Source organism: Lissotriton vulgaris, chromosome 8, assembly GCF_964263255.1.
Source record: "Lissotriton vulgaris chromosome 8, aLisVul1.2, whole genome shotgun sequence".
In the NCBI taxonomy this organism is placed as follows: Eukaryota; Metazoa; Chordata; class Amphibia; order Caudata; family Salamandridae; genus Lissotriton; species Lissotriton vulgaris.
This window is the reverse complement of record NC_141696.1, coordinates 110,200,882-110,213,753: the sequence shown is the minus strand read 5'-3', so window position 1 is coordinate 110,213,753 and position 12,872 is coordinate 110,200,882. Positions and strand designations below refer to the sequence as shown.

General features: G+C 43.8%; 1 protein-coding gene across 2 annotated transcripts in view; it reads right to left on the bottom strand.

Moving 5' to 3' along the window:
- INPPL1 (inositol polyphosphate phosphatase like 1) overlaps positions 1 to 12,872 on the bottom strand; it is a 915,229-nt gene that overhangs the window by 345,564 nt on the left and 556,793 nt on the right. For both annotated transcript variants that reach the window (XM_086933779.1, XM_086933780.1), the window contains one exon: positions 1,987 to 2,089. In XM_086933779.1, coding sequence (XP_086789905.1) covers positions 1,987 to 2,089 — 103 coding nt within the window. The remainder of the gene's footprint in view (positions 1 to 1,986; positions 2,090 to 12,872) is intronic.

Below are 12,872 nucleotides of genomic sequence, written 5' to 3'. Positions count from 1 at the left end.
TTTTCTATCGATTCCGACAAGAGGGAACCAAAGGCATCCGAACCCAATGGCGGAAAAAAACAATCTGAGGATGGAGTCGATGCCCATGCGCACTGTAGTCCAGGGGAGGAGCCACCTATCTCGTGATACTTCGAAGACTCTTCCAGGACAACAATGTGCAATCATCCGGACCCAACACTAGGCGGCGATCTATGCACAGATATGAATTCAGCAGCCCACATGCCTCGAACACTGCATTATCAGAGAGAACGCAAAAAAGATGATATATTTATATACAAAGAGTATGCAAAACACTGACACAATGAGGAAAATTACAAGAATGAACAGAAGGCACTTGGCTCAAGTGATATGTAGCCCCAGCAAGAAAGTAACGTTTCAGAAGTACTTGCCTCTGATGTCTATGGTTACCTAACAAATGTAGCAGTCAGAAATCACTAATTTTGTAATGAGAGATGCAGTGACTGACTTGCAGCTGAATCCTGCAAGTTTATGATGAGCTACGACAAGTGAAAAACACATAAAAGTGACCTTAAGTAAAATGGATGGATGGATGGAGGGAGGGCGGTGGTGGCCTACGTATTTCTTTGAATGTCACTGAAGTGTATATTGCTCAGTTCCTTTTAATCCTCAGGAGAAATTGACACTATGTGATTATTGCAAAAGGACACTGGACGGAACATCTGGAATTTCGAACTCCATTTGAGACTACAGGATAGCAAAAGACGAAGAAAGAAGAAAGGGCTGGTGTTTTCAGCCTAGGTACTGGGATCAAAACGTTCAGAGTTTTATTCTTAGTGTGATATATTTATTATAGCTTTTTACAGATAATTGATCTTGTGGCTTTAACACCTCTTCAGAGAGATTTCTTGCACATTAAAGTGTTCACTTGATTAGAAAATATATTAAAAGTCGTAGATGGTTAAAATGATTGCCATATAACTGTAATAATAGTAACTACACTTTTACAGTGCACTCTTCATAATGAAACACTTGTAATCGCTGCTGAGGGGGGGTTATTAGTATACATCTTAATAGTGCTCACGTTATAAACCTTAGAAGGACCAGTCGCAAAGTCACTCTACTGACATTCTAATCTGTGGCCATGATGTTAGTCTCAGATCTCTGCACATTGAGATATCTTACCAAAAGATGAAGGACCGAACAGTCACGTACTCCGAGACATAGAAGATTTGATCGTTATTCAGACGCATCCGTTGCCGCATGAGAATAAGTTAAAAGTTTTGCACGCCAGCACTTGGAACAGCTCAGAGAGGGTAGTAAGGAGGGGTGCATCCTGGGGAACCATGAGCATGAGAGACTGCAGTCCTAGGGCCTTATTCTGAGAGCCTTGAAATCTCTGGTGTGATAATTACAGAGTGCCTAATTAGCACATCACTCGGACCTCAGAAAAGTCTGTAACATGCAAATGAAGCAAATTATCCCTTGTACCACAGTGCACCAACTCCGATATCAGATGGCTGCATGATTTGTGACCATGGAAATAGTTAAGACAAACACTTGCATGGTGCATAATTTGAAATTTGCACACAAGCTAGAATTCAGATTTAGGTGCTAATGGAGATTTTGACCGAATTTGGATTCAGGTGACAGTCCATGTGTCACAGGCCTGAATTCTAGATGTCATAAGCCAAGAGCAGTTTGAGTCAGGCCAGAACAAAGAATTAGCCACATACTGACCCATGGATCCACTTGTTAAAAGCTTATGTGAAAGGTGTTCTTTCTGATGTCTTCTTAAGATCAAGTGCTTAGGACATACAGCATGCCAGAGCCTGGGATCCAACCTCTGGGTCATGCTCACAAATGGGAAGGCTGCTTTTCCCTAAATAAATAGTTTCGCTCCCCTCTCTCCCCTCTTAGCCAACCTTACAGGTTTTATGGCGCGGGGATGCCTTTGTGTCACCAGGCGCTCTACAAATCCTTAAATAAATAAATAAATAAAAATTAATCCTCTGCTCAGTCACTTACCCATGTTCCAGGTGCCAATGAATACTGAGATCATATCCGGCTCGTCCTGGTTGGAATGTTTGTTCTTCATCAGCTGGAGTAACTGGCAGAAGGCCTCACGTTTCTATGGGAAGAGGAGAGGAACTAGTCATGAAACAGTGATTCGTAAAGCCATTCTAAATCAAATCAATAACTCAAAGGGTCACCACTGCTTATTATATTTGTAAATATTTCAAAAGACCACATACCGTTAACATATATAACCACATTAACATCCTAGCATTTCACAAACACAGACTGGTATGGCAATGCTTCTGTGCCTGTAATCCAAAGTATAGTAACATTCAAACACTTTAACTTAGTAAATAAAGTTGAGAAGTTGTGCAAATAAACTTGTGTACAGTGGGGGCACAGGGCATTGATTCATCTGCCATGTCAAGACACCCCACTAGGAAGAAGCTTGGACAGGATGAGTAGGAAGACTCACTGTGTGCCCAAGGAGGCCCGAGTGAGTCGCTGAAGGTTGCACAGTTAAGGGGAATCCACAGTGGAGTTTGGAAAAACATAACCACAGACTTGGCAAAAACATGGCTATGTGGAGAGGAAACAACAACCCAGAGAGAGTAAACTGAGACATTGAGGGAATCCCTAGACCCGAAATTGGAGTGAACCTTCGACTGATGCAGTGGAGTACTGTATAAATAGAAAGGGTTTGTGAAATATGCAATCGGTGATGTGACAAATATCAGACTAGAAATAGCTCTTAGTCCAGAAAGAGCCCTTTTTAGGTCTCGCATGGCGTACTGCGCACATGCGCAGTCGAGCTCGCGAGATTTTATGAACTTCACTAGCGAGGGTTAATCCCCGCCCTCTTCTCCATTGGCTGGCCTCCTAAACGGTGGCGAGCCATTTGAGAAGAGGTCCTAGTGACGTTCTTCTTTCTCTTTAAGCCCTGTCCTTTTCAGATTGCGTTCCTTGACTTACTGCTGAAGTAAAAGGTTTCTTATCTTCTTTATGGGTCCAGATGGCCCCATAAAGAAGATAAGGAACCTTTTACCCCAGCAGGAAGTTGGGGTGCCCAGTCTGAAAAGGACGGGGCTTAGAGACAAAAGGCTGTGTCATGGTGAGCGCTTGTTGGTTTTAGACATTCGCCTACACAAAAGCGGTCTGGTAGGCGCGGTCTGGTAGGCAAGACCTGTGAAGGACATCACTGCACCCATTGTAAAAAAAATATTATTTTACTAGACTGCGTTTTCGAAACACTCACATTTCTTAATGCCTCCGCACCTCTGCAGTTGTTTATGAATCATCAGTGGGGATAAATATCAAGCAAAGACAGAATGACTTCCGACTCTGCTTTAGAATATTGTGCGACGCAACTGCACCGAAGAGGAATGCTTGACATGAACCATGCTGCCTCAACCGAGGCTTGATAAGCACGGAAGCAGAACGAAAATTGAGGCGCAAAGGCTGTTTCAAAGAGAGGCGTGACCAGCACAAAATGTGTATCAAACTGAGGCTTGAAGCGCTGCCCCTCAGCTTCCGGTCGAGGAAAAGCGATTCAGTCTCCAAACGGTGGCTTTGGTCCTTAAAAAATGCAATATATGATATAGAGATTTGGCTATAATAAAGTTACGTCTGAGACGTGCACCTGTTTACTCTAGGTACCACAGTTTCAGAAGAAGGTCCAGGCGCAATAGACTTGTCTCAGACTGCTGCAACACAGTGCCAGTTTGGCCAGTAGTTTGGTTCCAAGAGAGTGGCTTTCTGACTGAGCCATGTCTGCTGAGGTGGCGAATTCTGGAGCTCGCGGGCGGCTTGCCAGGATCACAAGACTGATGGCACAGTGTGGGCTGGAGGTGGGACTTCATAATTCCGGAATGTGAAAGTATGTCCTTTACCTTGGATTTCTCTCCCAATTTGAGCTTCTCTGGGACTCTTATATACCGCCCACCAGGCACTCCCAAACAGTTTTATGAAACTTTGCCACCGCTAGTCGCCGATCTGGCCCTATCGCCTTCCAACTACACGTTATTGGGTGATCTCAATATACATTTTGACGACCCCAATAACTCCATCGCCAACAAACTAAGTAGGGACCTATCTGCTTTGCAGCTGCTCCAGCTGGTCTCATCTCCTACGCATACGAAAGGCCACCTGCTGGATCCAGTTTTCAGCAACTGCACACATTTGAAGGCTTGTCCCCCTACAGCACTTCCCTGGACAGACCATGCCTTAGTCCCGCTGCTCTGGACAACAGAGAAATCTATACCCCCTACACCCACTGTCCAGGAAACGCGAATCTGGTCTAAAATACCGCTGACCCAGTGGACCCTGGAATTACAAAAATCCACTCCCTCAATTGATCAGACTCCCTCACAGGCCAATGAAACATTCAATGAATGGATTCTGAGTTCCCTAAACGCCACGCTCCCCCTGAAGAAAACAGTTTTTAAAAGATCCAGAACTTCAGCTCCCTGGTACTCCACTGAACTAAGGGAGAAAAAGCGTTTTTGCAAGAGACTAGAACGTAAATGGCGACTAGGCTACGCAGAAACAGATAAAACTATCTACAGAGATGCCATCAGGTCATACAAAAAAGATATAAAAAGTGCGCAATCCTCATACTACTCCAACCAGATCGCAGAGGCCAGCTCTAGCTCAAAAGAGATATACAGCATAGTAAAAAGCCTCATTACTCTCCCCACACCCCTGTCTATAACGGAGAACCCACAGCTCCGCTGTGAAGACCTGGCTAATTTCTTTTCTCAGAAAATCAACCTTATATACTCATCTTTCCCTTCTACAGACCAGACCGCTCTGATCAAAGCAGCCCCTTGTCCCCCTCAAATTCACTCACCCAATCACCTTCCGGTGTTGGCGGAACTCCCCCAGTTGCAGGCAGATCACCCATCCAATCACCTCCCGGTACTGGCGGAATTCCCCCAGTTGCAGGCAGATCACCTCACCTCCCTCATGCACCAGGTGAAGTCGGGCTCCCCTAGAGACCCAGCACCCCCATATGTTCTAGTTTCGGCGATTCAAACCATCCTCCCCACACTGCTTGAAGTACTCAATACCTCGATCACCACCAGCATAGTACCAACAGCGTGGAAGCAGGCTATGGTAAGGGCCCTGATTAAAAAAACCAAATCTTGACACCAAGAATCTCAGCAATTACCGCCCGATCTCCTTGTTGCCTTGGGCAGCCAAAATCCTGGAGAAACATATAAACAGTATCATAACAACTTTTCTCGAACAACACCAACTTCTCGATCCATCCCAGACTGGCTTCCGCCCCAGGCATGGGACCGAGACAGCACTGCTGGCAGTCACAGAGGAGTCCAGGAGAATCTTAGATCGGGGAGGATCGGTGGCAATCATCCTCCTCGATCTGAGCGCCGCATTCGATACCGTTAATCACGGTATCCTTTTGCAGCGTCTCCAGGACACCGGAATATCTGACAGAGCTCTGGAGTGGCTCAAGTCCTACCTGAGTGAAAGATCCTTCCAGGTGTATGAGGGCAATGTTACTTCCTCCAGCAAGCCTCTGGGATGTGGGGTCCCACAGGGATCTTCATTGAGCCCGACGTTATTTAACGTCTACATGAGGCCACTGGCTGAGATCGTCCGTCCGTTCGGTATCAAGATCATTACCTACGCGGACGATACCCAGCTGGTGGTCTCCTTGGCACAGGCGGGCGGTACGTCAGCAAATGTAGATCTCGCAGGCTGCCTGGATACGGTCAAAAGCTGGATGACCAAGTCTTGTCTCAAACTTAATGGAGACAAGACAGAGCTCATGCTCCTGGGTCACACTTTACCATCGACCATAGACAATCTCTGGCCCACCAGCCTAGGCCCGGCTCCAACACCTAAAGACGCCATTAAGAGCCTTGGTGTCTGGCTCGACAGGTCCCTGTCCTTTGACCAACAGGCTACAAAACTTTCTGCCACCTGTTTTGGTATCCTGAGAGTCATTAGGAAGATCTTGCCGCTACTCCCCTTTGATGCAAGAAAAACCGTAGTCCTGGGCCTGATTCAATCGCGGCTGGACTATGGAAACGCATTATATCTCGGAGCTCCCGACTTCACCCTGCGCAAATTACAACTAATACAGAACTGTGCAGCCAGAACACTCTTACAAATCCCCCGCAGATCCTCAGTAAAGCCCGGACTGAGGAAACTGCACTGGCTCCCCGTAAAGGAAAGAGTAGACTTCAAATCACTCTGCATCGCACACCAGACTTTCTGGTCGCAAGGCCCGACCATCAACCTCCCTCTTATCACACCCTATCTACCCACTAGACAGCTGCGTTCCACTTCTGCACATCTAGCCATTGTACCGCAAATAAAGAAATCAAGATCCGGAGGCCGCTCTTTCTCCTTCAATGTGGCAAAAAAGTGGAACGCCCTACCCCAGCATCTCAGATCAAACCCCGACATTCTCTCTTTTCGCAAACAGCTGAAAACGCTCCTGTTCACCACATAACCATGGTACTGAATCTGCCCTCCTCCTAACTCACACCTCAGAGATATGCTTAGCGCTTGGACGCCTCAGGGCAGCTACCCGCGCTTTAGAAATCCGAATTCATTCATTCATTCATAATATTTCACGGTAGGGGTGCAAGGTGGCTGTTACGAACGGAGGGGTTGCAATGGGAAAGCGCCCCAAGTGCCACCTGAGAAGTGTAAGGGTTAACACGCAGTCTTCTGATGTTGTGGAAGGATGATGTGTAGTTGCTAGGTGCTTCCGCCTTTTGCCCCATCTTGAGGCACATCCACCACCACCAGCACATCCACCACCACCACATCCACCACCACCACCACATCCACCACCACCACCACCACTACCACCCCCACCACCACAACATCCACCACCACCACCACATCCTCCACCACCACATCCAGCACCACCACCACATCCACCACCACCCACGCATCCACATCCACCACCACCAGCACATCTACCACCAGCACATCCACCACTACATCCATCACTACATCCACCACCACCACATCCACCACCACCACATCCACCACCACCACATCCACCACCACTACCACCACATCCACCACATCCACCACCACATTCACCACCACCACATCCACCACCACCACCACCACATCCACTACCACCACATCCACCACCACCAGATCCACCACCACCACCACCACATCCACCACATCTATGTGTGTGTGTGTGACTCTGTGTGTGTGACTCTGTGTGTGTGTATGAGTGCAAATGCAATAGGTCTCGCATTTGCGAGAGAGTAAGCTATTGGCATTGTAAAGGACAATGCCATTTATTTATCTGTTTTCAAAACCAACACAAACAGAAAATTTGTCATTTACAATGCCAATAGCTCTAACTTTTGCAAAGGCGAGACCGTTGCATTGTAAATGCTTATTGTAATTTGGAGTAAATCTGTTCAGTAGTTTGAGCTATTAAAGAAATAAAACCTTGTATTTCTAGGGACGCAGATCCTCCACGGATCCGCGGGTACCTATGGATCCAAATATATATTACTTTACGTTAAAAAAAAACATATAAATTCACTGAAAAAACAAAGGTTACATGGTTTGCACTATTTCACGCAGCCTGCGATGCCAGCCTGCATGACTTTCGGAGTGAGTCTCTTAGGGTGGCATAATACATGCTGCAGCCCTTAGGGACACTCTTTAGTACCCATGCCCTGGGCACCATAGGTGCCATTTACCAGGGTGTTAAAGTCCTTGCCAATTGAATTTAAATTAAACATTTCAATTTAGGGGAAAGAACACTGGCACTGGTGCCTGGTTAGTAGGCTGCAGTGAACCGTCAGAGTCAAAAAACCAGCACTCAGTAGTTCAACTGGGGGGCAAAAAGTGGGGGAAATCGGCAAACAAGTCCAGCTTCCTATAATTGCTATAAGTATAACTATAACTGCTGAATTTATATGGTTTTGAGTGGGTAAAACGTGAACCTAACTATAGCGTCCCTATAACCTTTGTTTTTTTTGCAGTGATTATATGTGTGTGTAAATATACACACACGTATATATACATAAATTTACAGTTTTATATATATAAATGTAAATATTAAAAGGTGGTTATGGGGGGGCTATGTCCTCGATAAAAGTAAGAGAAGATAAAAAGATTAAAAAAAGAGTAAAGTGTGTGGGGGGGAGGATATGGGATAAGTAACACTTACCCCATTAAAAAATAAGAGAAAAAACCTGCGGGCCAACTTCAGAACTGCTTGTCTCACACACAAAGCTCTGCACACTGGCAAACCCACCTATCTAGCTGCCAAATTCAAGAAAGCGGGACAGACAAGAAACCTCAGCAGCACCAACACTCTGCTACTCATCCACCCGAAAACCTGCAAACAAAAGACCTTATCTAGGTCCTTCTCCGGAAATGCACCCAGAATTTGGAATGCCATACCTATACATATCAGGACTAACCCTTCCTTCAAAGCATTCAAGAGCCAGCTCAAGGCGTTCTTCCTCAATCAAGACCTCACGAAGTGACAACGGACCTGCAAGAATATTCTGCCTCAAAACAAGGGATCCAGTGACTACCAAAAGATCACTCCTTACAACACCTTCTTCCTGTCCGGCACAGGACTCCCCCCCTACTTTTACCGCGAACTTTACAACTCTGCATCAAATGCTACTGGACTTATACTGATTAATGAACCACCTTGGAATCATTGTGTTTTCTCTGACACTCTTTGTATACTGGACTGTTATTGACAAATGTTGTAAAGCGCTCCAAGACCTCCGGGTCTGGCTAGCGCTATATAAAACTCCAAATAAATTAAAAAACATTTTTTAAAAAATATTCAAATTTATAGAGCGCACTAAACCAGAAAGGCATCAAAGCACTAGCACCGATCAGAAAGAGCCAGGGTGAGACAGCAAGACAATCATTAAGTGAGAGAGAATAACCAGGTTTTAAGATGCTTAAGAAACACAGAGTAAGAATTCAGACTTGCAATATGTATAGGTAGTGTGTTCCATAATATGGCTGTTGCCACTGAAAACGTGTAGCCGCCCCAACTCGTCTTTCGGAACCTGGGAATGATCACCTTCAGCAGCGCTGCAGATCTAAGCTGTCTATTTGGAGAATACCAGTAGAAAACGGTTCTCGGGTACCATGGACCCTGCTGGTGAAGAGCCTTATAGACCATTCACAGAGCTTTGAAGGTAACCCGCTTCCTCACTGATAAGCACTGAAGTGACCACAATCCCTCCCTAACCACATCCACAAGATGTTGTCCCGATTTTCTTTAACCTCCCTTCTTTCTTTACATACTTAGTCACCCCATCTTTACTCACTTTCCTCGAGCTACTGCTGTGTCTTCCAATAGTATTCTGGAGCTCCTTAGCAAGGAGTACCATATGACTCTCTTGAGGAGAGTGGGCAATAGGTATAATGCCCTAGGCCCATCTTCCATTGAAAACATAAATACTCTTTGGGGACTAGAGTTTTGAATATGTTTGATAACTTTGTTTAATACAAATTGCTGGTTTCACTAAGGTAAAGTCCTGCAATCCTAGAGTGCCTGCTCATGCTGCGTATTATTCGGTCTACCTAAAATTCAAACAAGTTAAAGTTATAAAAAAATATTCTAACATTTAACTCTAACCAGAACCACTCTCCTTGATGTTAAATAGTTATATCTGGATGATAGCGCGAAGGGTTCCACTAAAGATTGGCTTAAATGAACTGGGATGTAACTTTTGGTCGCTCCGAGTCAGGAACTGCTGAACACAGCCATAGAGATACTGTACCTTCAGACGAGATGATACCAGTAGCAGCCGTTACGCTAACAGGCATATATAAAAGTGGTCACTGGTGGAGCAGAGGTACCTACCAGGTGGGTTCAACTCTGAATCATTACTGCATGTAGTACCCATATGGTGAAAGCAGAAAAAAACAAAGGTTACATGGTGATGAGTGGCATCCTTGTCTTGAGAAAAAACAAGTTACTTACCTGTACACTGGAGTATTGATATCTTTCATAGGTTCAAATTATTTTAAAGCACCTTTAATCCACATATACTACCTTCCTTTAGGCATCTATATACCTTCCATTTACCTATGGATCTATATATTTATTACTTTTACCCATTACTTTTCTTCTAATTCAGCATATCCAATGCACTACCCTACTTTTCACCATATACCACTCTCAATATATCCTCTACCTCAAACTCTGACTCATCTCAAACCTCCTTCTCACCCTATACCTCTATCAATATATCTTCTACCTCCACTCTCTTATTCATCCCAAACCCCATACAAATACTATGGTCCCCAAAATAACCCTTTTGAGACTCTTCCCTACTCCACCCCTCCCTGCATCATCTCATACCTCTTTTTACTATTCCGATACCCCAACACAAGCCTTTCTAAACCCTCCCACTGACTCTTCCCCCTCCACCTCCCTTTTACTCATCTCCCTCCACCTACCTTTTACTCATACCAAACTTCCTCCTACTGCTATGAGCTTAAAAAAAGAAACAAAATGCTAAATCCTTCCCTCTTCTATACCTCCGCTATCCTTTTCAATCCAAATAACAGACTAACATGTCCACCACTCAAAATAATTTCATATTTCACTATACTAATTCAACACTAACACTGTATGGGTTCCAGAGTAGCGTGCTACTCGCAAAAAAAGCGCTTCAACACCCCATCAGGGATAGCAAGCATTATATAAATGCAAACCATTTTCCCTTTTCTATCCCACCACTATCTGTCTCAATCCAAATAACTGACTAACATATCCACCACTCAAATTACTTTCATATTTTCACTATACTAATTCACCACTAATCCTTTATGGGTTCCAAAGTGGCAGACTACTCACCAAAAAAGCGCTTCAACAACCCATCAAGGGTACCAAGCGCTAAATAAATGCACACCTTTTCCCCTCTTCTATCCCTCCACTATCCTTCTCAATCCAAACAACTGACTCAAATCACTTTCATATTTCACTATACTAATTCCCCACTAATCCTTTAATGGTTCCGGAGTAGGGTGCTACTTGCTTCGACACCTCGTCAGGGGTAGTAAGCGATAAATAAATGCAATTACAATACAATACAATATGCTTGAATCTTACCCGCTGTCAAGGTGGGCGCCCTACAGTAATTATAAAAAGCAATGTTATACAAAAACATTAACAGCCATAGGGAAACCAATTGACATTGTAACTAATTTATATTGTTTTAAGAGACTCAAATATCATCATTTTCTGTATACAACTGGGCTATTTTAACATCCCTCGGATATTCATTAAGTAGGAAGCTCGGACAGTTAGACACAACACGCATTGAATTGGCAAGAATTATCAAGTTCAATTCCTGGATGTGGATTATCCCTCAGATCTATACATATGATACATTATAGCCTTTCAGTTTTTTATATCATTAATATAGTACAATTTTGTGCTTTTTGTGCTATTATGTCTTTAGAGAATGATTGTTTTGTACTAGTACTTTTTTCATTCCAATTTCTCCGATATTGAATTTCTACAGTTGGACAGTGTTTCAGTTTGTCAATTATTGCAAGCTGTTGAGGTGTCACAATTGTACATACAGTTCTTCGTCCCCATTCAATCCATTGGGGATTTTTGTTTTAAACTGGATGATGAGTTTCGATTCTAAGCGTCTTAACTTTTGGAGTAGATTCCCTCCTCTTTCATGTTTGGGCACCATTGCGATTCCTGAGTATCTCAAGTTTTGCCATGTTTTGTTTTTGTGATTCATCATATGTTTAGCAATTGCATATGATGTGTCCTTGTTTTGAATCGCTCTAATATTCTCCAACATTCGTTTTTTGAGAGCACAGATTGTTGACCCAATATAGCGTTTGCCACAGTCACATTCTAACAGATAGACTACAAAATGTGATTCACCCGTGATTTTATTCCAGATTTCAAAGATTTGTCCCTTCGGATCCTTGAGCGATTTCAGGTTTCTTCCCACTTTGCATACTTTGCATGACATGCACTTAGTAAATCCTTTCTGTCGCTTTTGTAGCCATGTTTCTGCCATTTTATCTGTGAAGTGGCTGTTGACCAGTGTGTCTCTAAGTGATGGTGCTTTTCTGAATGAAATTAGTGGTCCATCACCAATTAGGTTACCAATATCCGGATCCTTTTTGAGCACACTCCAATATTTGGTTACAATTTTTCTGATTTGTGCACTCTCTTTGGAGTAAGTCAATATGAGACGTGGTTTATCTTCATCTTTCTTTGATTTTTCTTCTTTTTTATTTTCAATTAAGGTCTCTGCTCTTGTTTTTTTCTCGCTCTTTGTTCCCCCCGGCTGATGATTTTCTGCTTGTAACCTCTTTTTGTTAAGCGTTGTTTGGTTTCCTCGAATTTGCTCTCCTGCCTGCCTGTGTGTGTGCGCGTCCACAGACCCTGGTCGGCTCGTGCACCGCTCTATCTCCCTTGAGGAGCTTCTCAGCTGCAATAGGTCTCGAAGCCGAGACCTAAAAAAGGATAGGGAAATGGTGGGGCCAGCGTAACATTCAGAACTAAGTTTAGGGATCATGTTTGGGCTAAGGGCTGTAGTGTATTAGGTATTTCAGTTTAGTTAGCATTCTACCGTCTACAGCAATAAGGTTTCATGATATGTCTTTTAGGAGATTAGGGGGATTATCCTTCTTCCCCAGAGTCTGATTCTCCAGATTTTTACTTTTGCAGTCTTAACAGTACACTTGCCTCTTTGTCCTTTAAAGTTTTGGTAGAGAATGTTCTACAAATTTTGCATTCCTTGGCCCAGTATGCCGGGTTAAGAGAAACATACAGTCTTTATGTGGGTCTTTAGAGCAAATCTATTTTTTACACATTTCCTACATGGCTAAAAGAACAAGTTAGTTACCTTCAGTAATGTCTTATCTGT